Raw genomic sequence first — 27,486 nt, forward strand, 5'->3', positions numbered from 1 at the left:
TGGTATAAAGATTAATCAATCAAAGAATATAATAGATGATAAATATTATTTGAAAAATAAATGAACTTAATCGTTGTTAAATCTAATCAAACCAAACTTATATCTAATTAATATAACAAGAGCTTTTTTTTGGTCGAAATATAACAAGAGCTTCAACATAAGTGCTATGGGTCGAGATCAAACCAAATGGTCAAAGCCATTAGGCCGACCCAAGACGATCAAGGCCCACATATGACAAAAAGGCTTCAAATTGAATGAAAGGAAGACCAAGCTTCCATTTGTGTAACTAGCTGAGTAAACTATTGCAGTTAAGCAGATAAAACTATGGTCCAATTGCTAGAACCAATGTTGACTTGTCGCACAATGTACCATTAAGTTATGACATGTAGGAGGACAAATAACACGTAGAAATTGAATAGATGAGAAGAACCAAAAGTATAATATAGCAATGTAAATCAATGAGACTCATTTTTTCTCTTATATTGTTCTTCTCAAATTCAGACATTTTCAAATATGATTTGAGCGTTAAAGTGTACTTTATAGATTCCACACTCATCACACAAACTATGCTCCGCCTTTGCATCACGAGGCCATAAAATCAAGGTTCATTTGTCTACTCAAAGAACATCTTGCTAAACAAATTGTCACACCCAGTAGCGGAAGCAGGGAGTGCTACCTCTGTCATGACACCACCTAAAATTTTATAATTCTTTTGGAAGAATTTAGTGTTAAATCTGAGTTGGGTTTGTGTTAAATCTGGGAGAGAAGGTTTGGGCATGACTGATTGAAGAAGGAGAAGAAGAGTGTTGATGATGATGATATGAAAAAAAAGAAAAAAAAAGGGGAATGGGTTGATGAAGAAGGGGAGGAGTTTTTGGTGAAGATGATGGAAGAAGGGGATGAAGATGAATAAAGTGAAGATGAACAAGATGAAGATGAAGGAGGTGAAGATTGTGGGTTTACGTTCTGGGTTTCTGAAGCATGATGGGGGTGGATTTTGGTGAAAATGATGGAAGCAGGGGGTGAAGAGGGTGGAAGAAAGAAGAAAGGGACCAAAGTGAAAGAAAATTAGAAAGATAATGTTGACTTTTATTAATTGGGTTAACGGATGTTAGGGGATTTTAACGTCAGGGACTAATATGACTATTTTTTGCCACATCTGGGGACCGCGAGCCTAATAAAATTCATCCAGGGACGATTCTGAAGTCGGTGCGAACATCCAGGGACCAATATGACCATTTACCCATAAAAGATCGCGAAGGATCTAGGAAAATTTTGATATAAAATCTAAAAATAAACTAAATTAAAGTTAATTATCTTTAAATATATATATATATATATATATATATATATATATATCACAGTAAACCATTCGTGATTATTATCTTTAAATACCTAGACTAGTGTCTATCAAAGCATTAACAAACAACGAATAATACTGCTGATTGCTTAGCTCGTGAGACGGGGAAAAGTGGTACACCGATCCAAGTTTGGGCTAGACCACTGTCTTTCGTTTATGATTGTTTGTATCTAGATGTTGTTAGCTAGTTCTTCTGTAACAAAAAAAATAACGAATAAACAATCACATGATTAATCTCTCACATTAATTTACTATCCATTTGGTTTCTCATCAGATTGAAAACACGCGCGTAACCCAACATACAAACAGATAAGATTTTATCATCTTCAATCTTCAATGCAAATCCTCGTCGAGTTCAACCTAAATCTAAACACATGTTTAGTTATTCAATCTTGTCATCCTTTGGTCCCAAGTTGCTCTTTAATAGTTAATGAAATGGATGTTTGGGAACATTAAACTCTAACTTGAAGCTTGACTTAGCAATTAAGGCCTAGAGTTAGGTTGGTCTTAACAGGAAAGTTAGACTACAGATTAACATGTTTAATAGGTAAAATAGGACGGTGAGATTAACATAATTGGATATAGTTAGTTACTGAGTAACAACAACATTAAGTAAATAGAGTTTGTTTTCATAACAGCAACAAACAACAACCAACTAGTCCAAGATTTTCTCAAACAAATTGACCATAAATTCTCATTTTCCTCACTTACTCACTCACTCACTCACTCACTGAGATTCATGTCATCATATAATTAATTTAACTTCATCCAAATCCAAATCCAAATCCAAACCGAAATAGAAGGCAAGTTTCGCAGTAAACACACCACAACACAACACAACCAGTTCCTTTTCCTCGTAAACTCTCTTGTCTTGTCCCTTCTCTACACTACACTCGGAGAAAACCAGGTTTGTGTCTCCGACCCTTTTTTCTTCTTCTTCCTTCATGCCCTTTTGAATCTTTTGTTAAATTTATTATCTTTTTTGTCGAAATGAATTACCCTTTTCCAGGTTCTTGTTAATTTCACTGATTTTGTGTTAGATCCTGTCTTTGCTGATCTTAAGATTCATGCATGTGTGATCTTGTCTTGTGGGTTACGATGATTTTGATTTGGATCCTGATACTTGCGTTATTTTTGTGAATTTTAAATTCGTTGGATCCGTGATTGAAATGCTGAAACCAAGTTGTCGATTTTAATTTTTAATTAAGTTTTTATTTCTGGGTGTTATGGATGCTTAGTAACTTGTCATAGTTTGCATTGTGCTGGGATCTGGTGTGTGGTGTTTTGATGGAAAGCTTTCAGTTCATAACTTTTGTGAATATAAAGTGAGGTTATATGAACAGTGTAAATAAAAAATCTTCAGGAGGAATAAATAGGAGTGGGGGAATAAATAATAAAGATTAAATTGGCATGAGCAACTTGTTTTGATGTAAGTAAGAAATTTGAAGTTATTGAGCCATGTTTTGCAAGTAGTGGAAGAAGCAAAAGAAAGGAGTCAGTTTTGCTGTGAATGAATTCTAATATGCTTGGGTTTGGGTTGTTTAAAAAATACCCTACAAGCTAGTTCTAGTTCATCTATCATTGAACTAATTTTGGCTCTTCAGCTGCTGAATCTTTGAGAATTATTAACCTTTTCCCAGTTTTCTTCTAACTTTTGCCATGTTCCATCTTTTACTGTTCAAATCATCTGTAAGTCTACAGAGGTTATATGTCCATTCCATTTGGCAGTTTCAATTATTTGAGGTTGAAGTACTGTATCATGCTCCCTCTGGAGTTGCTACATCTCTCTTACATATCAGGTGTCATGCTTTAAGAAGTACTGGAAAAATTCCCTTATCAACCGTAGCAGTTTCTTGAGTGTTGCATATTGCCAATCTGACCTTGTCATAGAAAAACAGAATGTTGTTACTTGAGTCTGATTGATCATCCGGTTTTAATGTAGTTACTATGCTCTTCAATACAATGAAATATGTGATTCTATAAAGAAGAGGTACTATGATATTGATAATCATCATATTTGTTGCCTCACCCTTTTGTGGTGTGAGAACACTAAAAAACTTAGATGACTGATTTGTTTCTTATTGATATGGTGCGTAGTGTTTGACTGCAAGTTGTTTTTTATGTTGCAAAACTTTTTAATGAAAAAGAAATACTTCGGTAAAGTGGACGTTTTGTTCTTCCAACATGATGTTTATGTTATTAATGGTCTATCTTATTTTGGTTATCAGAAATCAAAATGTCCTTATGGTATATGGTAGGGTTTGAAACATGAGGCTTGTTTAAAATGAATAAATGAGGATGAAAAGGCTCCAAAGTCCAGCACTGTGGCATTTGCAATGACAACAATATGCTTACAAAGTTACAGTCTTTGAGATTAGATGCACAAACAATTTTTTACATGTCTAATAGTAATACCTAATCTACAATATGCTCATTAGAATTAATTTATATATGCTGTACTTTTTTAGTTTCTGAAATTGAAGTTAGCTTAGAAATTTGAGACCCTTATAAACTAGATGGTTGAATGATCTCATACTAAACACTCTAGGTGCTAGGTTGAATGTCTATTGATGTGGAAATCAAATCTCATTTTAATTGAGACTTTTATTTGTTGACTGATGCGAAGTTTTATTTCTGATATGAATGGCAGGTGAAGCCAGAGAGCCAGAATGAGTCTGGCATGTCTTGTGTGCCATAGTGTGGATAGTCCATCTCCATCACACTCTTTCAGGAGAACTGTTTCAAGTTCAGAAAACGAAGGACGATGTTCTGCTATTTCCAATTGCTTAACAAGGAGAGTATCTGTTCAACACCCTGCAACACACTCTTTTCTTGCTTCATCATCATCATCCAAAGTCACCCCACAACCTACTGGTTCCAGTAACAGTGAGATCCCCGGCGCTCCTCGGCTTGTACGAAGTCGTGCCGTGAGGAGGGACATTGTACAAGATTGGAATTTTGATGAAGTTGTAATGGCTTAGTGAACAATATGCGGCAGAAAAGACTAAGACTTTTCTTGTACAATAGTTTTTCTCTATATATTTCTGGGGAAAATTTCTTGTGCCATAGTTCAGAGGATGATGTGACAATATGACATTGCTACTTTCAATTTTGTTATCGGTTTTCCTTAATTCCCTCTCCAGTTTTCTTGTATATATTGAAGACATTGTTTCAATTTGTTTTGGAATTGCTCTTTCGCTTCATGACATCCATTTTAAAATTCTTCATCCAAAAGGAAATATCTACCATGAAAGAACCCACCGACAGAAAATGACTATGAAAGTGAACACTACGAGTGCATGTTTAGAAACTCTTCTGCAATAGACTATGAAGTCAGTTAATTTTGAGTAAAAACTTCTTTGAGCAGGTTCCAAGTTCTGAAATTGATTCTAGTAGCTTTCTGCTTTCTTAAAAGCTCTTTCCAGGTTTGGTATACTTGCTTAGGCTTAACCAATATCACACAAATCGCATTTAAAAACGCATAACCCACAAATAACTACACTTTTTTTCCTTCAATAAACTACAATTTTCTTAACATTTGGCCATATTTTACTTTCTAAGAAAAAACATTTGGTCATATTTTGTAATGCCACACCTCCCTCATAATAACATTAGAAAGGGTAAATAGCCAAGTTCGTCCCTAAATGTGTCCACCGACTTCAACTTCGTCCCTAAACTTTAAAAATGTCGCTCGTGGTCCCTGAAAGTGGCAAATCTCCCTCATCAGTAGTCCCTGAGTTAAAAAAAGTGACGGATGTTAACAGAAGTAGTGATGTAAATTTTTTTTTTCCATCCGGGAGTGCTGACGTGGAAATTACTTGTTTTCTATCCAAAAATGAAATTCACAGGACACATGTCAGACGCTGATAGGCTCAAATGGTGGTCAAATTGGTCCCTACCCAACCTTCATCTTCTTCCTCCTAACCCAACCTTCAAAATAAGAAACCCAATACCATTGAAGCAACACCAAGCACGACCACCACCAAATCCCCCCTCTCACCCAACACCACCACCACCACCGAAACCCACTTCCACCAACACCTCAAAAAATTGGGGAAAAACCCTCCCAAACACCCCCCTCCAAATTTCCATAAAATTTTCAACGAAATCAGAACAAAATCAATCGAACCAACACCAAATAAATTAAGAAGAGAGTGTATGTAGAAAAGGGAATACAAATCAATGGCCACGGTTTTATCTTCTCCTATAACCAAAGAAAAAAAAAAACACGATCTGGAAACCAGTGTGTGACTTGTGTGAATCAAACATCACAAGAAAGAAACCCAGAATTTTATAGGTTAAACAAAATGCAAAAATTGAAAATTCAATGATTTTTTTTTTAATGAAATGGGTTTCTCGATAAAAACAGAGAAGATTGAAAGATGACAAACACAAAGAAATTTTACCTTCACTGAGCTGGAGGAGATCAACTCCCACAATCTCAAGACAACAAGGAATCCGACGAAGAACGAGAAAGAAGGTTTCACTTTTCCCTTTCATTTGAACCAAAAAAAAATTAAAAATCGATTTTTTTTCATTCTGATTTGGGAACTTTATGTTAGGGTTTCATTTTTCTTATCCAATTACACTGATGTCAATTGGCGTTACAGGATGTCATTGGAAGAAATCAAGCTCCTCCAGAAGCAGATGGAAAGAAAATTGGCCAAGACAAGCGCAGATGGAGAAGATGGAATCAGAAGAGCAGAGATGTCGGTGGAGAACCAAACCGCGTCTTCTTTCTTCTTCTCCTTCTTGGTTTTGTGATTTTGGGTTGAAGATTTTGATTTTTGGAAGGGAAAAAGGGTCGGGGTGAAGGACAGCGTGAGATGGAGGAGATGAGGGTGGGTAGAAGAAGAAGGATGAAGAAGATGGAGATGGGGAGAGGGTGATGGTGGTGGGGAGAGGTAGAGGAAGATGGGGAGAAAAAGAATTTTTTTCAACTACAAGGACTAAATTGAAGTTTTTAAAACATTCCCAACACTCAAATGCCACATAAGCTTCAGCCTTTAACAAAAAAAAATTACAACTCAGCCTTCCGTTAACGTCCGTGACTTTTTTTTAACCAGGGACTGCTGATGAGGGAGATTTGCCACTTCCAAGGACCACGGGCGACATTTTTAAAGTTTAGGGACGAAATTGAATGCGGTGGACACATTCAGGGACAACTTGACTATTTACCCCATTAGAAATGTCAAAAAAAAAAAACATTAGAAATGTCAAATGTGAGATGATACATATGTTACATGCTTGCAAGAAATAAATCACAGTTTCACAGCTGGTGCCATTTAGGCATTTACATTATCTTACCATAGTCATTTTTCACTATTAAGGTCCCGTTTCGAAAAACAACTTAATTAAGCGCCTATGGTCATAAGCGCTTATTCATAAGCTCTTTTAAAAAGTTTATTGAAATAAATTGAAAATAAATTATATATAAGCATAAGCTCTTTTTCATAAGTAGCTTATGAAAATAAGCTCAAAACAGCTTATGGTAGGCTCAAATAAGCTGTTTGCATAAGCTCTTCCAAACAATGACATAAGCGCTTACACAATCAGATAAGCTCAAATAAGCTCTTCCAAACGGAGCCTAAATCAATCATATTTTGATTTATTTTTTCAAAATGATTTTAAAGAAAGAAATGAGCCTGGAGAAGGTTGAGTGTAGTATCCTTAACTAACATGGTTTCAGAATTGGAAAGGATTGATAACAAGTGAATCAAAAATCACAGAAACAAGAAACAGAGAAAAACAGAGCAATGCCTCTGATTCCAAAAAACAACAACAAAAATGCTCTCTTCTCTGTTCCCACACTCTTCCTCTTCTTCACCCTTCTCTCTGTTCTCTCTCTCATATTCTTCATCTTCTTCTCCTCCACCACCACCACCACCACCACTTCACACTCTTCTCTCTCTCTTCAATCTCCCACAAACTCCGGCATCAATGTCTACGTAGCCGAGCTTCCCAGATCCCTCAACTACGGCCTCCTGAACCGCTACTGGTCCATCGACGGCGATTCCCGACTCGGCAGCGACCTGGACCATGAGATTCGATCGAGCAATTTGGGCAAAACCCTAGAATTTCCACCGTACCCTGAGAATCCACTGATCAAACAGTACAGCGCGGAGTATTGGATCATGGGGGATCTGATGACCCGACCCGAATTGCGAACTGGGTCGTTCGCAAAACGGGTTCTTGACGCACGTGACGCCGACGTGGTCTTCGTTCCCTTCTTCGCCACTATCAGCGCTGAAATGCAACTGGGTATGGCGAAAGGTGCGTTCAGGAAGAAGGTTGGGAATGAGGATTATCAGAGGCAGAGGGAGGTTATGGATTTTCTCAAGAAAACACCAGCTTGGAACCGTTCTGGTGGCAGAGACCATGTTTTTGTGCTCACTGGTATGTTTTCTGTGCTTGCAACTCTGTTTTTGAGAATTTTAAGGTGAAATGTCACTGAAGAAGGTTCAAGGTGGTGAATTAATTGCAATGAATGCTTTGCTGAAATGAGGGTTCTGTTTAAATTTTCTCCAATTTTTGTATTTTTTTGTAAGTGATTTGTGTTGGCTATGATGGTGTTAAGGATAATATGAGTGGTGTAATGCAAATATTGAAATGCAAAAGGTGTAATTAAATTCTCTGGGATGCTGTTACCAGCTTATGATTTAGTCTTTGAATTGTCAGGTTATGTTAAAAACTGAAGCATTCTTTGGCAGACCCAGTTGCAATGTGGCATGTTAAAGATGAGATAGCCCCAGCGATTCTCCTTGTCGTGGATTTCGGTGGTTGGTACAGACTTGACTCAAAATCATCCAACTGTAGCTCATCTGAAATGATTCAACACACCCAGGTTTCGGTGCTTAAAGATGTGATTGTGCCATACACTCATTTACTTCCCAGGTTGCAGTTGTCAGAGAACCAGAAGCGCCACCATCTTCTGTATTTTAAGGGAGCTAAACATAGGCACCGGGTCAGTATTGTTTCTTTTTGTATGTGTTTCTAACTTCAGCATTTTCCATGACTTATTTATAACTGGATTGTTTGACTACTTTGTTGTTTCAAGTGATCAAAATTGTTGTGTGAGTGTTGTTCTTTTTGTCTCATTGTAATTGTTCTTTGTGGATTTATCACATAAGCACCTTTGATATCAGCTAATCTTAGCTGCTGGTTGTAGCAATATCGTCTTTATCCATTCTATGTTTTATTTGTTACGTCTTAAAATTATACTAAAATAGCCTCTAGTGTCTCCATCCCCAAAATAAAAGCATTTTATTCAATTATTGGGCAATAAATTTGAGAATATCTGGGATATTACTCTTTACCTGTCTTGTTGAAAGAATTGGGATATGCCACTAGGTGTACATCATCACTTGCAAATGTTTTGATATAATGCTTGCTAACGATAGCATGTTAGCAATATGTGCATATGGTTTTGAATTTTTGCCATATATCATTTCTCACAAGCAGAGTAAGTTCTTATCCTATCTTCCATCTGGGAAAATATGCTTCTTGAGTCTTGACTATTTAGTGACATTTTGGGTTACTGAAAAATCTGCTAGTGGGAAGCACAGTGCTGTCTACAATGTTCTAAGTGAATGGTTTGTGCAGTGAGAACTCTTGACAAAGTTAACTAAAAATTTGTTTTTTCAACTATGAATTACTGGCTATTTAGCTTATCAGTCGTTTTCCAAAGAAATCCTTATTTTTGGACACTGCAAAGTTATTTATTTGTGCATGCATGAATTGTTTCAAACCTATGAGAATTCATCTCCGATATTTACTATTGTTTCAAGAACTTTGTTAATGAAAATGTCCAGTTTTATAGTCAAGTTTTACTCATTGCCTTTTCATTTAAGAGACTGTGTATCTGCATTGATAGACTAGGATAAAAAGCCTATTGCCTATCAAATAATGTTGATGGTAAATATTTGACTTCCTTGAAGTGAATTCTCTGCCTCTTTCTTTTTCTTGTGGTCAAATATGAGTGTTAAGTTAAAGTATTCCTGCTCAATGAAGCACTGGAAAGTCAATTCCAACTAGTGTTTTGCTATAAATAGATACCGATAGTTTATTTGTGTACTCATCCAATCGAAGTTTGATCATACTGGACTTTCTAGTTGTGAAAAGCTAAGGCAATGTGTTCCGTGCTTATCTCATTGAAAAACTATGCAATTTACAGGGAGGCCTGATTAGAGAGAAGTTATGGGATCTACTGATTAATGAGCCTGGTGTTATAATGGAGGAAGGCTTCCCTAATGCAACTGGGAAAGAACAATCGATACGAGGGATGCGAACATCAGAGTTTTGCCTCCATCCAGCTGGTGATACACCTACTTCATGCCGACTTTTTGATGCCGTTCAGAGTCTTTGTATACCTGTTATTATCAGTGACAACATTGAGCTCCCATTTGAAGGTATGGTGGACTATTCCGAATTTTCCGTTTTCGTGGCAGTGGGTGATGCCCTGAAACCAAGTTGGCTAGTCAATCATCTTCAAAGCTTTTCAAAAGAACAGAAAGACAGGTTCCGCCAAAACATGGTTCAGGTACGGCCCATGTGTGTCTACGATAATGGTCACCAAGGTGGTATTGGACCTATACCTTTGGATGGTGCAGTGAATCATATATGGAAGAAAGTTCACCAAAAACTGCCTGCTATTAAAGAAGCCATAATTCGAGAGAAAAGAAAACCACCTGGTGTATCAGTTCCACGTCGTTGTCATTGCACTTGAATTTAACCATTCCTTTCTTTTTCTCTTCTTCAAAGGATCAGAGATATGGGTTGATGTCTAGTTAGATTTTGCACCAGAATGGCACTTTTGGGAGGTGTTAAGTTTTTTATGCATACTTATGTGAATGGTATAGGAGCAATTAGTTGCCATTGACTGGGATTTTACTCAATATTTCATTTTCACTTCATTCTTGTTGTACCCGAAGTTACATTACATGTTTACATTGTTCTCTTTGTATTGCAGCCTGATAGCTTATCGCAATGAAATATTGATTGACAAATTTGTTTCTATTTAGTATTTGTTCTCGCCAATTTATCTCTTAATTTTTCCCTGAGAATGGTTATATGCAATTTAGCTAACATTCAATGGAGCTACTAACTTTCAAAAGAAAAAAAAAATGGAGCTACTAGTGTGCTAACAATAACAGTGTGCTGCATTGGCCATCATTTGTAAGGATTGGTGCAAAAATGCTGAAGGCAAAGGATGGTGACTGTGGGTAAGAGAACATTGAGCATAGCAGTTCCACTCAGTATTGCATTGATAACATAGAAGTAGTGACATTCATCAATGTCATAATAATCAAGATCATAATAATCTTCCTCACTCTGATCATATTGAGCAATCATGATTTCACTGGCTGGAGTTGCTCATCTCCATAAAGCAGTGATAAGAATTCCCAGAAAAAAAAATGAGGCTTCAGGAGATGTGTGGAAGAGGAGGTTTGTAGTATAGTCCTTAAGTGCAGGTGTAATAAGGATATCTTCAAGTAAACAAGTTATTTGTCTTTCTAGACCCTTTTCTTTTTGGGGTTTCCTTCAGTTGAAATGAAAATTCTTGTAGGATTATGCTTTTCCTTCTACAGCAACACACTTTGCTCTTAACTTGGACAATGTTTTTGACTTCATGATTCATATGTTTAAAGAAGAACCCCTTCCAGCAAGTTTCTTAGGAAGGAATCTCAAACATTGATAAGCTTATAAAACATATAGCGAGATATAGGGCCTCCCTGCTTGATTCCTTTTGATGGACAAAAGCTCATGTTTTCTCTCCATTAAAAAATGTAAGAACACTTGAAGGAACTCATCTTCATACTGTTCATGATTAGAGCACAAAAGTGGGATATAGGGACATCAACGCATTCATCACCTTCCTCAAATGGGTAGCCATTATTTTGGTGATAATATCTTTTTTTGCTGCAAAAAAGCAGTAAAATGATCTGATTCAAGCAGTAATATGATCAGATTCTGAAAATTTAGATAGGGACCAACTTTCTCATCCAATATATCATCAAAACGTTAAAAAAAGAGGGATGGATTACATGTATCACACAAATACTCAAAGAATGAAGAACATAAATGTAATGTACATAATAGACAACATTTTGGTCGTAATCTTATACGTGTATGTTTCAAAACTCGTTCGAAAAAATCATGATGGTTAAACTAAAATCATGATTAACATGGCCATTTCATAACCCTCTTGCAATTGTGATGTAATTCCCATAAAAAGTACAATCAAATTCAAAAGCTCTTTAATCAATAATGATATATACACACATCATTTTCTAAACACTTCATTTTCACCTATTTTTATTTTTATCTCTCTCATCTTATCATCTATCACATCTCATACTTTCTCTCTTTTACTTTTTCTTTTCTTCCTATCTCTCTTCATTCCACCTGAGAGAGATGTGTGAATGAAACATTCAAGGTAGTCAGGATCGGGATCCTACGTAGGATCGACAGGGGGATAAAAGATCGAAGATCAGAGGATCGAGATCTTATCGTAAGATTCTACAAGAAACGCTAATATGTATTTAATAAAATACACATATATAAAAAGTCACCTATAGAACAAAAATTGTTCATGATTAACAATAAGAAACACAAGTTCTTATGTTTCTTAAATTATGAGTAAAGACATAATGATATATTCATAAGGTTTTTTTTTAAGTTCAAATTATATAGATAAAATGTTCATAGACCAGTACAAGGATACCACCAAAAACAGAAGTACTCCCTCCGGTCCTATTTATAAGCATGAAAGAGAAGAAAAATCTTGGTCTTTTTTATAAGAACCAAATGAAAGTTTGAGCTATATTAATTATTTTTTTCCAATGATGCCCTTATTAATTCTAACTTGTAAAATGTGTCTCATTAATTATTCTCTCTCTTTCTCACTTTCCAACACTAATAACAAAGGGTAATTTTGGAAGTTTATTTTGATTAAAGACAAATTTAATGCATTTTATCTAGTTTAACTACATTTCTTAAACTATGTAAAAAATTTTTTTGTTGCTTATAAATAGGACCGGAGGGAAGGGAGTAATAAACAAAGACTTGGGAGGAGACCTCCAACCAAAACCTAGCTACCCCGCCCCTCCACTAACCCTACTAGTAGAGAAAAACAGAACCGGTAACAAGAGGCACATAGGCCAAATAACAACAAAAAAGAAAGAAAAGCTAAGGGACAACCATTGGAAAGAAAACCATGTTGGCAATGACCCAAGTTTGACAGCTCCAATGAATGTACGTGAGATCACAAATGCACATTTCACTGTTTCTAATTCAAAGTAAAACTGGGGTTTGGAATGAGTGGGTAAATGGGTATTGACTATTGGTTAAATTAGTGAGCCAAACTAGAATTTTTTTTAAAAACACTCAATTAAAATCTGATCCATTAAAACCTCAAAGAACTTGATCCTAATGCGATCCACTTGATTTACGATTCAGATCGAAATTACCCTTGCAGATCGATCTTACGATCCAGATCCCGATCCTTATTCCTCTTTCATTGGTTATGATGTATGTCAATGAATAATAAATTCCTTTATTGACTATATATAAAATATTGTTTATCACTTTATCTTATCTAAATCAAAGCATGTGTCCATAAAAATTCTCATTATATAACACTATTCTTAAAGTAGCAATAACAAGCTCATAAGTGAAAAAAATGTAAGCTAGGAACTGTACTTCTCATTCATTCAAAATGAACCTTTACATTTTGCTTAGGCACTTTACAAAAAATTGACTCATCGCATGCTAAAAATTTGTATATGATATCCCCAGAAATTTGCTAAAAATTGCAGCATAGCAGGGCTAGTTGTATGAACAATATTGACTGTATATACATTGCAAAAACTATCAATTTGTATAATTTCTTCTGAGAAATCAAATCAAAAAATTTAGGCAGATAAACCATCTGGAACCCTTGTGCTAGGCCTTTCGTTGGGAAGAGTCATCTTCCTCCCCTGAGCAGCAATGTTTGCAAGGAACAGGGGATTTCTGAGAACACCAGTGATCTGGAACACTCAAAAAATATGTAGACATAAACTTTCTGAACCTCTTCTTGTATTCTTTTGGAGAGATTATAGTTGGCAAAACATTCTTAGGCACAACAAGTGAAGTCTTCATCCATGTTTCAAGATGCTTGTCCCATGTATACTGCCTGAGATAATCAATAATCCCGCAGACAAGCTCGCGCTTCTGAGAATCTACTCCAACAAGTAAGGAGTAATCCATCACATTGATTGACTGCATATTTTTAGCAAGCGATGGAATTAGAAACAAGAGAGCCAGCTAAAAGAAAGTCCAAACAAGAACAAATTTGAGGAAAATATGAGAACAATGACAATATGATTCATATATACTGTTTGTTATGAGAATTAAAGAACCAAGCTCCAGTTGTAAACTAAAGATTCCCCGTGTACAAAAATTTATATCAAATTCAAAGATACTACCAACTTGTAGTCTCTTCCCTAATTCATTTCCTTATATTAACTGGTTGGAGATGCTAGAGCACTGGTAAGAAAAGAAAAGAAAAAAAAAACTTAGGCTTACATTGAGAAAAGATGTGTCATTCCAAACAGCCCGTTGAAGAACACGCTTGGCTTTATGACTAACATATAATGGAGAAGAGTTCATGTCATTCACAAAGTTCTGATCCAAAAGAACATCTCCAGCACCATCAGCTGCAGAATTGTACCGAGCAAAAAGAGCACCTTTAAGATCATACTGGCGAGTAATATTTCGATTGTAGGTAAGATTTTCCATCACCATGAGGTCTTGTTTAACCTCTTTTCCACTTCTGATGTGTCTTTTAGTAACCTGCATAGAGAATGCAACACTTAAAAATACCATACAACAACTGAAACCTTTTTCCACTAGGTAAGGTTTGCTATATGGATCATGCGACAAGATAATCCTATCATAAAACATGTAATGACAGACCATTTAAATCCAAATACTTCTTAATGAATAGCCTATGGCAAATGACTTGTTTTCCATAAAACAAGAAAATTTTGGCAAATGGCAAAGAGAAAAGGTATGTACAAAACATTACACCAACCTGATATATCCCCAAAACTTTGGCAAGGCATGTTTGGCTTCCAGACCCAAATGACTCTCTCATGTGTTTGAAATACAGAGAAGAAAACCCCAAAAATGATTCAAGTTCTGTCTTCTTGATTTCCTTAATGATGAGCCTGTCATCAAGAGTTTTTGCAAAAAACGACTTACTTTTTCCACCTTGGGCATCCCAATTCCTACAGCGGCTTAAAGAAGCAATATAATCAAGCTCAGATGGGCAACACCAACTTCTTAGCTCACGGAACTGCTTTGCAAAATGGCATGTTACTGAATATTTTTCCCTGCCAAGTGATTTTGCATAACCCATAGGAATCTCTATGCTATGGTTATCTGCAGCACGAGAAGCTCGCGAATCTTCTGAAGAACTGGTTACTGTAGACTGAGCAGAATCTGAATCTGAAGAACTTTCCATTGATTTTGAAGCAGCTATTTCACTTTCTCTCCTCACATCCTCATCAACTTCTGTCACCTCAGACGAATCTTTCAACAAAGCTAGTGCACAAGCAATTATGCTTGAGAGTTCTCCCTCAAAGTCAGACATGATATGATTATCTGACTTGAGAGGGATGTGCAACCTTGTACCTTCCTCAGTGATAAATTGACTTGCTGTGGGTAGATATTCTGTAATAGAACTGCTTACAGCTTCAAATTTTTGAAAGAATCTTCTCTGGAATTCCCTAACACCTATCTGCCAAATGTCAGAAAATGGTTTCCAAAACCACTCATTTGAATCCTGCAAGTTGGAAATAGGTGAATGCGGTGAAGCACTCCTGTTTAATACCTTCAAATCAGCACTTGGAAGAGTAGTTTGAATATTTGTGGCAACTGGGAAATTTTCATGTACTTGATTATTCAAATTAGCAAAATCCTTTTCCAGGAGAGTAGCATCTGCTGCAACATCTAGACTCAGATTCAAATTTTGGTCACACGATCTCTTTGATCTCAAATCATCATCCTGTTCATTACATTCAGGAAGATGTCCACTAATAGGAATTTCCTTTATTTGAAGATCATTTCCTTCCACAGATGTGACTGATGTTTTTATATTGCCACCCCCACTAAGATTGTCATCTTCCACAAAATTATCCACAGAACTATTTTCTCTACCAGCAGTACCTTCCACCTTTGAGTGACTATGCTCTTGTACAACTTTCTCAGAGACATTGGATTCAATTCTTAAATGATCAAGCGAGTGTAATGAGCATAAGCGTCGACCCCATACACATGACTCTACAAGAAGATCCCACATCAATCGGTTTAGACTGAGAAGTTGGAAGGCAGCCCGGTCTGAATCACCAATCTTAGCAACAGCATTCTTGATAGTTGCCTGTTAACATAACACATGTCAAAGGAAGAAGGCATAGTGATCATAATATGGAAAACTTGAATCAAAACTCAAAAGAAATGAAAATCCTAAACTCATGTATCACTTGTAAGTTGTAACAAATTAAATCATTCTGCTTCATATGTTGCACTATGATTTAAATCATATATATTGGCATTGAAACTTCTGATTAGAGATGTAATAATAGCAATATTACATTTGAAATTTATATAGTATTACTATTACAAACTATGTCATCACTCCAAGCCTTAGCATCTTATTTCCACTATAACTGATCTCCATTAGACAACGGTTTTCAGTAAGTTAGGTAGGAATCCAAATTTACAAGTTATAGCTAGAAAAGAGATATTTGGAGCTTGCACCATTGAGAAGCACAATCAAATTTGAAGAATAGTTGATTTTACATGAAATGTCAAAATCATTTACTAACAGAAAGCTAACCTCAAACCCTTCTCGCTCTTGCTTTAACATCTTTTCAACCTCAGAGAACTTTTCTATTGGTCCTCCAAGGGTGAAGGTAGCTGATCCATCAAATTGTACTGTCTTCAAACAGTTTGCAACTTCAGTAAATAGTGATATGCCTTTCGTGTATACCTTAAAACATAAAAAATAAAAAGGAGGTAAATTTAGTGCAGGGAATTCAAGAGAATTAGGATATATATATATATATATATATATATATATATATATATGTATATTAGCCTCCACAAATCTAAGAAATAGTAACATCAAAATAGCCTAATAGAAAACATACATTCTGGATCTCTTTCAAAAGCCACTCTTGCCGAATTGCACAGTTGAACTCAAGCTTTTGAGGAGGCATTGACACAGTATAAGTAGTGACAGAAGAATATCTGAACAGAGCAACCATGTGACCCAGTCTGCATGATAAGGAAAGTTACAATAAGAGCAAATATTAACGATAGATAAACAAGCCAGGTGAACATTCTTCCCGACCCTCCTCGTGTTATTAAAGCCAAAATATACGGACTCTGTAGAGAGAGCACAAGATACGAATAAACGAACTCAAGAATAGAAAGGTAAGGTACATGCCTAAATCTTAAAAGTAGTGTGGTAGTACTTGAAATTTGCAATAATACAACATGAAATTAACCAATCTTACGCAATTGCCAAATTTGCAATCAGTTGAAATCAAATGTCAAATATGAACTGAATATACATCATGTCGCTAAAATTTGAAATCATTTCGAAAAAAAGTCAAATATGAACTGAATATGTTCTAAACAACATAAACATAAAATAAGTGTGCAGCAGAACAAGAAAATGTAGATGATCATACCCAAAGAAGTAGAGAAAATCTCTATCAAGAAAATGGCCACAACTCAATTTTCTGCCAGAAGAGTAGTGAGAAAGGCTAAGCTCCAAAAACTTTCCAAATGATAGACTACGAGCAGTGGTGGATATCAACACTCTCTTTGTAGAACAAGACTTGCATTTTCCACAACGGCTCCACATCCAAATTTTACCTTCTGCCTCCCCAGGTAAAAAAGTTCCGAGGGGCAATTGTTTAACTTGTATAGTGAGTTGTTTGTTGTGATGAGCATAATAATAGAAGTGAGCTTCGGGCGGTTCTTGACAGGTCTCACAAAGTCTTGTCTGTATATATGGCAACAACAATCAGTTAGAACCCAAACTCGTTTTGCAGAGGAAATACACAATGCAAATAAAGATTTGTATCAAATTATATTGCCCGTGAAAACTTCAGGACTGTCATCCTTGCTCACTCTAATACTGCATTCAAGAAATGAACTACTTTGAAATCATACGCAGAATCATATAATTACCATTAGTCAACCAGAAAAGGCAAAGAAGCAATGAAGGGGGGGGGGGGGAGGAAGAGCAATGAAAACCTGATTGAGTAGATTATCCTGCAGAAACTTTCCAAGTGGAATATCAAAATTCTTGTAGAACATAATACGAGAAAAATGACTTTGCAGGCATACATTCCCTCTTAAGGCATTCCGGCTAGACATCAAAACCAAAATACTCTGAGAATCCAACACCGAATTGATATCATCTTTGCTTTGCAGTTCACTTCTACCATTATCATCATCTTTACTTGCATTCTCATTCGAATCTAAGTTCACAGGCAAAGACAGGGATTGACCACCATTAAGTAACTTCACTTCATTAGAATGATTTTTCACTTCAATACTGGTATTTTCATCTGCCTCCACAGAGTCCAAAATAGAAACTGATTTGGTGACTTCATCATCAGGTTTCCTTCCATTGAAGCCAAAGTATGCTGATAGAGACGCATAAGGAGCAGAAGATGGAAAGGGGAAACTGTCCCCCACAACTTTCTTCAGAGATGATGAAATAGCTGACAACCCAGAAAGGACAGCTGGATTATATGGTTCATGAGAAAATGGAGAAAACCCTTCCGATTCCAAGTTCAATCCATCGGTGCTTTTTTCATCAAGTCCACTGCGTATGGGAATATCAGTACTAATTATTCCATTTTCAGCAGAATACTCGAGAGATGGAATACTTGAATTAGTTGATGCTGAATCATGGGATTCTTGATTGGTTGGCAAGATATCTGCTACATTCACAGAAGGAATGGTAGAGAACATTGCTTTTTGATCAACAACAAAGGAGGTTTCGAGGATTAAGTGATATGCCATGATAACGGCACATCGCATGACACATTTGATCCTCTTAAGTTCATCACTGTGTGTTCCTTTCAGCAAAATCTGCAATTGCAGGTGATGCGTAAGTTAATAGCGCCCAAAACTTTAGATGAAAAATCATTTTCAGTAAGAAAGACCATAAACAACAACTTCACATCCATATGATGGCAGATTATGGTGGTAAAAATCACCAATATTTGACATCATAAACCAACACAAGCACGGGGCAGATAACAAATATCATGTGCGAACAATTTGAAAACAAAAAATTACTACTCAAGTTGATAATAATGAAGCAGAAATTATTTCAAATTTCATAAGTATAAAAGAGGCATAAATCCCCAGACATTCACACAGTACACTGATACGTTGAAGTATATATTCTTTGAAAATGAGGGCATGGATAACTTTAATGTTCATCAAACATGTTACATAGTATATAACAACATACAGTTTATTTGCTATCAAAGTGAAAAACAGCATCAATATATTATGTAAATAATAATAGAATGCTAACTTCAACAAAAACAAAACCTTTGAACACCCAAGCCAAAAGACTGAGGATTCAAGTACGGAGAAATGTTTGCTTTCAAATTTATGTAAATAAACACAATACAAATTTGCAGTGTCACAGAAGACGAAGAATCCATCTCATTAGTTTTTAAGATTTAGAATTAGAATCATAAATAAGAAATGGAGGTTTCAAGTCACAAATAAAAGCATACCGTACAACCCAAACGTGTAGGGCATCCCTCAATGAACATTAAAGTCTTGACGGACCTTTTGCCTCCTTCACCAACACCATCATGTTCCTCCACAAACTTCTCAAAATAAATGGAGTCGCAGTGTCTCAGCTTTTGACTGTTCAAATTATCACACGATAGGATTGGTGAACCAGTACAACGTGCAATTCTTTCCAGACGATGAAGCTTCATATCAAGTACAAGTGTCATTCCCTTCGCCAAAATTGACTCTTGTATATCACGAGAAACAGTTTTCTCCACTAATATAACATTTGGATGGCACATTTCTATAAGATCCATTTTAGATTTAAGATAGTCCTTCTCCTGTTAGTAAGCAAATAATCAGCCAGAGAATCCTATGCTAATAATAACAGGATCAAATCAAATTAACTTACCTGGTCCATGGAGTCAAATGAGGACAGCCCATTGATAGAATGGCCAAGCGCGCCGCTGATCAGTAACAATCTTGGACCTTTGTACTTTGTTGGCATATGCTTGTGAGCAGCATGTTTTTTGAAGACCAAACCTTTGAAAAGTTGACTGGTACAAGACATTTTTCTTAAGATTTGGTAGGACACATAAAATTGCATGCCAAATATTCATATGCTTAATACCATTAAAATGATCATAGCACAAGAAAGACTCTATCATAAACAAAAGTAGGAAAAGAATACCAGAGTAAAACAGTTGAAACCTATTGCTAAAAGGAAATGTCATACGGAAAAGATAAGCAATAAGTTAACTCTCTATGTGGTAAAATGGGTGGGGGGGGGGGGATCTTAAATAATTAGGGGAAAACACCTTGATAATCACATAATCCAAATGAAGATTTCTGGAAACCATAAACATGGTAGCACAAAAAGATTGTACATTTTAAACAAAAAAAATTAATAAATAAAAAGACCATCATGTGTAATCTAGGTTGTTGTCAATATGAATACGAATAATCTTTTGTTCACACCTCAAAGATGAGGTAGAAAGAGGTGGAGGAGGAGAGAGATAGGAAGACAAGAGAGAGAAAGTAAACATGTGAGAGATGGTTTGATTGATAGAGAAGGGAGAAATATCTAGAAAATAAAGGTGGAAAATAATTGAGAGGTGTGGATGAATAATAACTCATGAATACATACAAACAACAAACAGAAGCACCAAAATTACCTTTGGCTGCGGGAACCAGCTGCAATGCATTTCACTTTAACATATCCATCAGGATTCATTGCATTACCTCCAATGGCACCAGGCTTCAAAAAAGACGCAGCTTCCCAAGATAAAGATGTAACTATGTCCGCCCAACTCTTATCACCATCAGAAGAGGAAACTCCCACAGATTTAAGAAGCTGACCTACAAGTGCCTTGAATTTTCCATTCATTACTTCTTCCATTGCTCTTTGTTTTTCCTCTTTGAAGCTACAGCTCCTACTTAATTCATCTTTAGAATTACTCATAGAAGTTGGCTCACCCAAGTTAGCAATCCCAATGCCCTGGTCTTCATCATCGTCGTCATTAAAAGTCACATTATTGTCCAGATCATCCTGTGGGTTTTCTGGCTCAGGAAGTTCCCAAGTTTGGATGTCCAAATCATCAGGAAGAGAATATTCAGTTTCTTCGGCAGAAGATGTCGTAGGATTTTCAGAACCATCAGCTTTTGCTTCTTGAAAGCTATGTCCTTGTGCAATCTCCACATCTCTCAGTGTGTAACCCTGGTTGTCATTATTGCTTTCTCGGGAGTTGTTTTCCATCACATTTTGAGAATCCCCATTCAACTTATTATCACGACCTTCCGTGACACTTTCAACTGTCTTTTCTTCTCGACTATACCTAATAAGAAAAAAAAATAAGTATTTGAACACAACTAAAGTAAGCTTTATACTCAAACCTCAGTGTGCACATAAATACCTGTCAAATGAGTTCAAATCAACTGAAAATTCACCTGAAATATCAGACATAGAAGAAAGATTGGGTTAAGATCATTTTGTAATCTAAGACTCACATCATTAATATTGTAAGAATAAACAGAGAGATAGTAACATACTGCAAGTGGACACACAGCTACCAGTACTTGACAATGATACAGTCGGACTGATAAGTGGTGTCGCATATGGACTTGTACTATTCCATTTCGTATTTTCATGCCCTAGCTTCTCTCCACAGAATTTACAAGGTTTGATGGGAACTTTACCAATCGCTACACTACTCTCATTACCCTGTTTCTTGTCATCTACATTTGATTCCATCAAGCCTGCACCACAATGATGGCACATACTACACATCCGATCCCACTTGTCCAGAAACTTTATTAAAAGATACCTGTTATTGGTAACATATTCCATATTAGCACTGAGTGCCTTTTGAAGTTCTATCTCTTTATTGAACTAATTTGTAAAAATTCAATAAAAATCAATATGATAGTTATGATAATATTCCAATTCCATCATGAAGACCAACTGGAATAAAACCAGATCCTCCAATATACATATACATATTTATCATGTATGTATATAGAGAGGGGGGGGGGGGAGGGAAGAGGCATAAAATTCAACTAAGTGTACTTTCCCTTCTAACTAAACTAATACCGCCTTCATTCCATATTAAGTTTTATTTTACAAGAATTTTTTTGTTCCTATTATCTATCATTTTCAATTACACCCTTATTTACACCTAAATAATTAATAACACAGAAAATATCTGAGAGATAACATATCAAAGAGACAAGATATAGTAGAAAATTAAACAGCGATTTTAATAGAAATGAGAATATCAATTATTTTGTTAATCGGGTGATATATTACCTTAAACAACACTTAAAAAGGATTCAAGTGAGTATTTATCATACACACATAAACAAAAAGAACCATTGCGATTAAAGAATGAAATAAAAAGAGGAAATGCATCATCTACTTGAATAACAGCCAAAAATCACAATAACACTCAATGTCAAACAGATATTCATTGACAAATATGATAAAGGAATCAACAATTCCACTAAGATCCTAAGCCCTAACTAATTCATGGGCTATAAGAAGACTATAGAAAGGTGTGGCTTGAGATCTACTGCAGGAAAAAGATAGATTCAATTATGAAACACACCCCGCCCAGAGAAATAACTTCTTCTTTTTTGTGCATTGATGCAATAAACAGGAAAACTTGGAACAACTTTGATGTAAGCTGAATCAATCGAAAGAAAACTTGGTTTCCGTCAAATGATTAAACGGAGGGAACGAACACGAAAACATTGCTAGTCTAACAGAACACAAAAGAATTATTGATTACGGTGGTTTTGTTTGTCATATCAATTCCCAAACAAAAACCAACATCAGAGATATGAGACAAAAAGAATCAGTAGCAAAGTACAACAATCAACTGAACACACCCAGATTCATTAACCACATAAAAACTGAAGATTCAAGGTACCACATAGGCTTGAGATTGAAGATTCAAAACAGGCTAAAAAAAAGTGATTTCAGATGCACATTCTCTCATGCCAATAACAGATAGACAAAAAAATAACCAAAACCCAGAACCCTCTGAATCTTGAAAATGGCAAACACTCAATCAAAATGGATCAGAGTTCAAAGCAGAAATACAGAAAGAAAAACAACCCAAAAATGAGTGATCTACAGAAATCAGAAAAAACCCTCAATCAAAACCTCTGCTACCAATAAAAAACCTTCCATATAAATCCAAGATTCATCAAAAAAACTGCCATTTTCAGCTCCATGGAAAGCGTTTAAAGAAAGAATCCATAGCTTGAAATTGAAATTTAACAAAAAAAAATTAATAAAAACTAGGAAGAAATGCACACCTTGGCTTCAAAGCAAACCCAAGAACAAGTACATGGATGTGACCTGCAAATCAATCGCAGTTCCCAAACCCCTCAGCCCACAAAAATCCACTGTTTTCTTTCACCAACAAGCAAGGAATTTGGTGATGAAGAGTGAGGGAAACAAAACCCCAGAAACAAAGTTGCAATCTTTTTGGGCGAAGGAGAAAAGGGTAGGGAATAGAATGAAGAGATTTGAAGAATTGTTGAGAGGGTTGATCGATGAATGAATTGGGGGGAAAAAACAAGTAGAGAAAAATGAACTGTGTGAGAGAGGAGAAGAATAAGAAGAAAGAAATCACAAAGACGACGAAGAAAATTTTCACTTCTGTGGACCCCACACTCTATTTGCTTGAACTTCCTTGCCTCCTAAAAAAAATATCCTCGGAAAATAAATTTTTTATTTTTATTTTGGTCGAGTTAGGCTCCGATCGCCCACGACGGGATAAGGCATGTCTCTGGTATTCAGGTCGCTTACATATCGTCTACTAAAGCAACTCTCACATCAGAAGTGGAAATCACATACGCAAGCTTCTGAGAGGAAGTATTATGTCCTTACTGACATGATGTGTCCTTCAAAAAATATTAATTTTTTATTTTCTTATAAATAAAGTTGGTGTGAGTTCGGCTCTAGTCACGGTCATGGGTTAGGCAATGCATTCAGTGCCACAAGTCGCTTACAAAGATTCTTACAGATCATTCACCAGCACAATCCTTACATGGACAGCGAGAATTAAACACAACTTTTTAAGAGGAAATGTCACGTATTATGTGTTGATTTTTGTTTTTATTTTTATTGCAGATTTGCAGGGTTGCATGTATGTACCGTATAGAGACAGCTATGACATACGCTAGATTTTGGGGTAATCTTTGTCCAAATACATGATTTTGTACGCGTCATCCGTGTTTAAAAGTGCGTTTCCATCTCTCAATTTTGCAAATAGGTCCCTCAAGTTTCTGTATATTACCAAAATTGCCAATACCGTGTAGCGTATTGTGTACATTACTATCCGAAATAAAGGAAACAAATGTTTTTTTTATTATTATTATAAAATGTATGTACTTTTTTTTGACGTCAAGGAAACAACTTGTAGAAAATAAAGCAGTAGTCAAGTTCATAAACTATAAAGTCAATGCGTGATAAGAGGAAAAAGTCTTCATAAAACTTGAGATGTTGTTTGATTTTTTTTTTCAACGGATATAATTTTATTGATAGATGCAAGAGAAATCACTTTTTAGTTTTAACTTCCTTTTATATTTACAATTTTTTAAAATGTGTATTTAAAAAATATTGAAAAATATTATTTGTATAGGCTAAAATCTAATTTAATTATTTAATATAAATAAAATTATTCAAATATTTCATATTGGGAAAAAATTAAATGGTCACCCCAAATCTTCTCCAAAATATAAGGGCTCGTTTGGCACGCCGTATTAGGCATGATAGTATAAGCTTATACAATACATTATGAGTTTATCCATTGTTTGGTGATGACATTGTATTGTATAAGCTTATCCATCAAAGTCCCCTTATACGTTAAAATGACGTATTATTTAATCCATCATGTGAGTGATGGATAAGACATGATAAGGTTGTGACGTATAAGTCACCATCACTACCACCTCCATTGCTGCCAACTTACACCACCATTGGCACCACCACCGGGTGTTGCCGCCACCACCCGATCACCACCGCCGCCCAACCGTCACCACCACCACCGCCGCCCTACCGCCACCACCGACACCACAACCACCACCACCACCATAATCGCCGCCACCACTCTATTGCCGCCACCGACACCACAACCACCACCCTATCGCCACCACTATCACTATTGCCTCCACCCTCCACTGTTGCCGCCACGCTACTGCAGCCGCCACCGCCACCCTATCGTCGCCAACACCACAACCACCATCGCTGCCACCACCGCCGCCGCCACCACCGGTGTTGCCGCCACCACCACCGACACCACAACCACCACCCTATCGCCACCACCACCATAATGTCGCCACCACCGACACCACAACCGCCACCCTATCGCCACCACCACCACCATTGCCTCCACCCTCCACTGTCGTCGCCGCGCTACTGCAGCCGCCACCGCCTTATCACCACCACCACACTATCGTCGCCAACACCACAACCACCATCGCTGCCACCGCCGCCACCACCGCCCTACCGTCACCACCGACACCACCACCACCATAATCGTCGCCACCACCGACACCACAACCACCACCCTATCACCACCACCACCACCATTGCGTCCACCCTCCACCGTAGCCGCCACCTACCGCAGCCGCCACCGTCTTACCACCACCATCACCACCCTATCATCGCCACCACCACAACCACCATCGCTGCCACCACCACCACCAACTTATCTCCACTGTCACCACCACCGCCACCAACACCAATCTACCACCATTGCCACCACCACCACCAACCTACCACCACTTCCATCACCACCGCCACCACCGTTATAATCACCTCCATATTTGATTTTTATTATATCATTATTCAATATTTCACTAAACATAAAATTGCATTAATTTAAATGATATTGTAAATTATACAGAGTATGGCCAAACGCTGGATAGTATAAGAAAGTTATCAGGGCTTATACTATCAGGCCTAATACTATCAGGTCTTATACTATCAGGCCTTATACTATACGTCGCACCAAACGGGCCCTAAGGAATGGAAAAGTAAGTGATAAATGTAATTAGTGATGTAATTAATGATAAAGGAAGAAATGGATAAGGGGTGAAAGAGAGTAATAAATATAATCATCTTTCATATTTATTATTATTACCTTTATTTATTAATATGAAATTTGACTGAAATACCCTTATTTGTTCTTATCTATACTATATTAATTATTTTTCTAATTTTTCATAACAACTCTTATTATCATGAAAATTAATATTGTGTCAAATTTTTCTAGAAATTGAGAAGATGCTGATCCAGAAGAATGAAAGTGGGTCAAAGTAAAAGATAATAGGTGATATGAAATTTATTAAATAAGATATAAATGGTAAAAAAAAAATATAAGTTAAAATAATAAATATTACTTTGAAATAGAGACAGTATTTGCCCCTTTCATTAATTATATATCTCCCCTACTGTGACCTTTTGTGCCTTGTACAAACAGGTCCTACGTCACAATCTAAGAATAAATAACAATAAAACTATTCGTCATGCTTTGGAACAATATTGAATATTTGAAATTCACCATTTTTTTTGCGTTTCAAAATTATCAAAATTTGAAGCAGATTGAAGATGACTGACGGATTCATATACAAGTCTTAATAATAGCCATCGGCAAAGACGTATAGGGTTTAATTTTAAATAATGTAGAATACGACTTCTTTAATTTATATCTTATGTTCCGTTACGTTTTACATAATTGTTCTGGGTTTCAAAAAAAAACATTCACATCAATTTTTTAAAACATTTTTTTTCTTATTTTAGTCCTTAACGCGTATTTTTTCACTATCCTCATTTATTTTCCCCACAGTTTGATTTCCTTTCTTTTAGTCATGTGTATGTATAGGGATGATAATAATGTAGCTCATTGCCTAGCTAAATTCTCAGTCCCGGGATGAGACTTGGTTTGGTAATTTCCCTATTTGTTTTAATGCTTGTATTCAATCGGACATTTTGCCAATTTTGGCTATGTTTGGCACACCTAACTGATAAATTAGCTAATAGCAAAAAAACTAACTGAAAGGTGAAAAGCTGTAGACCCTAGGGTGCAATTTTTCTTCTTTTTTTGTCTTTAGGGTGTAGCCTCTTTTTTCGCACGAAGTATTCTTTTAATAGAAGTTGAAATATTTTATTATTTTTAAAAAACTTGATGCAGTCTATTTCAAATTTACTTTCATGATATGTATTATTTTGAATAAAATGAAATTTTGATGATTAAACCTAACAATAATGACATACTTTTCTCATATAAAAATCATGAGAATAACTTGTATCCACATGTATATTCTTATACCGTTTGTAACAAGAAAATCTTATACAATCATTCACATGCAGATTTTACTAAACCAAAATTTCATAAATGTGAGAAAATGTTCTGAGATTCAGGTCTTGCGGATGAGGCTCATGATAGCTTGGCAACGGATTTTTAGGCGTATTGTTTGCGGGTCGGATTTCTATGAGTTGGTGGATGCTCTGAAGCGGAATCGGTACAACTTCCATATGTATAGAAGTGCTCTGTTAGATTTGCACCTTTTCCTTTTGCGAGACTGAGACGTTCGTATTGATCATCTGTTTCGTGAAGCTAATGTGCCAGCGGATTGTCTTGTTGGGCTTGGTTCAAAGTTGTAGTGCGCTATGACAGAATTGGATTCCCCGCCACCTTTAGTTTTGTCCCTTTTAGCTAGGAACTTGTTAGTCTTATAGTTTTTCATCTTTTCTTCCCATTCGCAAAAAAAAACCCCGATTGGTTGTTAGTGTA

The 27,486-nt window shown here is 36.2% G+C and overlaps 3 protein-coding genes across 4 annotated transcripts; 2 read left to right on the top strand and 1 right to left on the bottom strand.

Moving 5' to 3' along the window:
• The first annotated feature begins 1,994 nt into the window (after positions 1 to 1,994).
• On the top strand, positions 1,995 to 4,561 carry LOC130720681 (uncharacterized). Its single transcript, XM_057571360.1, has 2 exons — positions 1,995 to 2,267; positions 4,011 to 4,561. The coding sequence occupies exon 2, from the start codon at positions 4,030 to 4,032 to the stop codon at positions 4,339 to 4,341; it is 312 nt and encodes a 103-aa protein (XP_057427343.1). The 5' UTR covers positions 1,995 to 2,267; positions 4,011 to 4,029; the 3' UTR covers positions 4,342 to 4,561.
• Positions 4,562 to 7,035: 2,474 nt separating this feature from the next.
• LOC130718715 (probable arabinosyltransferase ARAD2) lies at positions 7,036 to 10,365 on the top strand. Its single transcript, XM_057569347.1, has 3 exons — positions 7,036 to 7,756; positions 8,071 to 8,324; positions 9,534 to 10,365. The coding sequence occupies exons 1-3, from the start codon at positions 7,117 to 7,119 to the stop codon at positions 10,083 to 10,085; spliced, it is 1,446 nt and encodes a 481-aa protein (XP_057425330.1). The 5' UTR covers positions 7,036 to 7,116; the 3' UTR covers positions 10,086 to 10,365.
• Positions 10,366 to 13,043: 2,678 nt separating this feature from the next.
• Positions 13,044 to 23,311, bottom strand: LOC130716653 (putative 1-phosphatidylinositol-3-phosphate 5-kinase FAB1D). 2 transcript variants are annotated; one of them, XM_057566642.1, is made up of 13 exons: positions 23,000 to 23,311; positions 21,230 to 21,504; positions 21,094 to 21,127; positions 20,356 to 21,009; positions 19,593 to 19,737; positions 19,180 to 19,521; positions 17,672 to 18,517; positions 17,101 to 17,417; positions 16,555 to 16,681; positions 16,242 to 16,394; positions 14,436 to 15,782; positions 13,928 to 14,194; positions 13,044 to 13,621 (listed from the first exon to the last, which is right to left on the bottom strand). In XM_057566642.1, the coding sequence occupies exons 2-13, from the start codon at positions 21,465 to 21,467 to the stop codon at positions 13,304 to 13,306; spliced, it is 4,788 nt and encodes a 1,595-aa protein (XP_057422625.1). In that variant the 5' UTR covers positions 21,468 to 21,504; positions 23,000 to 23,311; the 3' UTR covers positions 13,044 to 13,303. The 2 variants fall into 2 exon arrangements, with proteins under 2 accessions (XP_057422625.1, XP_057422624.1); XM_057566641.1 differs by having other exon boundaries at positions 20,356 to 21,015; positions 23,000 to 23,310.
• Positions 23,312 to 27,486: the final 4,175 nt, after the last annotated feature.

This window comes from Lotus japonicus, chromosome 5 (assembly GCF_012489685.1).
Source record: "Lotus japonicus ecotype B-129 chromosome 5, LjGifu_v1.2".
Classification (NCBI taxonomy): Eukaryota; Viridiplantae; Streptophyta; class Magnoliopsida; order Fabales; family Fabaceae; genus Lotus; species Lotus japonicus.

Bases quoted from the DNA above. Each gene is read 5' to 3' on its own strand.
- LOC130720681 (XM_057571360.1), top strand. From the start codon at position 4,030: ATGAGTCTGGCATGTCTTGTGTGCCATAGTGTGGATAGTCCATCTCCA.
- LOC130718715 (XM_057569347.1), top strand. From the start codon at position 7,117: ATGCCTCTGATTCCAAAAAACAACAACAAAAATGCTCTCTTCTCTGTT. The intron at 7,757-8,070 runs GTATGTTTTCTG...ATTCTTTGGCAG, and splicing joins CCATGTTTTTGTGCTCACTG to ACCCAGTTGCAATGTGGCAT. The intron at 8,325-9,533 runs GTCAGTATTGTT...TGCAATTTACAG, and splicing joins GAGCTAAACATAGGCACCGG to GGAGGCCTGATTAGAGAGAA.
- LOC130716653 (XM_057566641.1), bottom strand. From the start codon at position 21,467: ATGTGTAGTATGTGCCATCATTGTGGTGCAGGCTTGATGGAATCAAAT. The intron at 16,682-17,100 runs GTATGATCATCT...CTTATCATGCAG, and splicing joins GATTTTCTCTACTTCTTTGG to ACTGGGTCACATGGTTGCTC. The intron at 14,195-14,435 runs GTTGGTGTAATG...TTCTCTATGCAG, and splicing joins AAGTTTTGGGGATATATCAG to GTTACTAAAAGACACATCAG.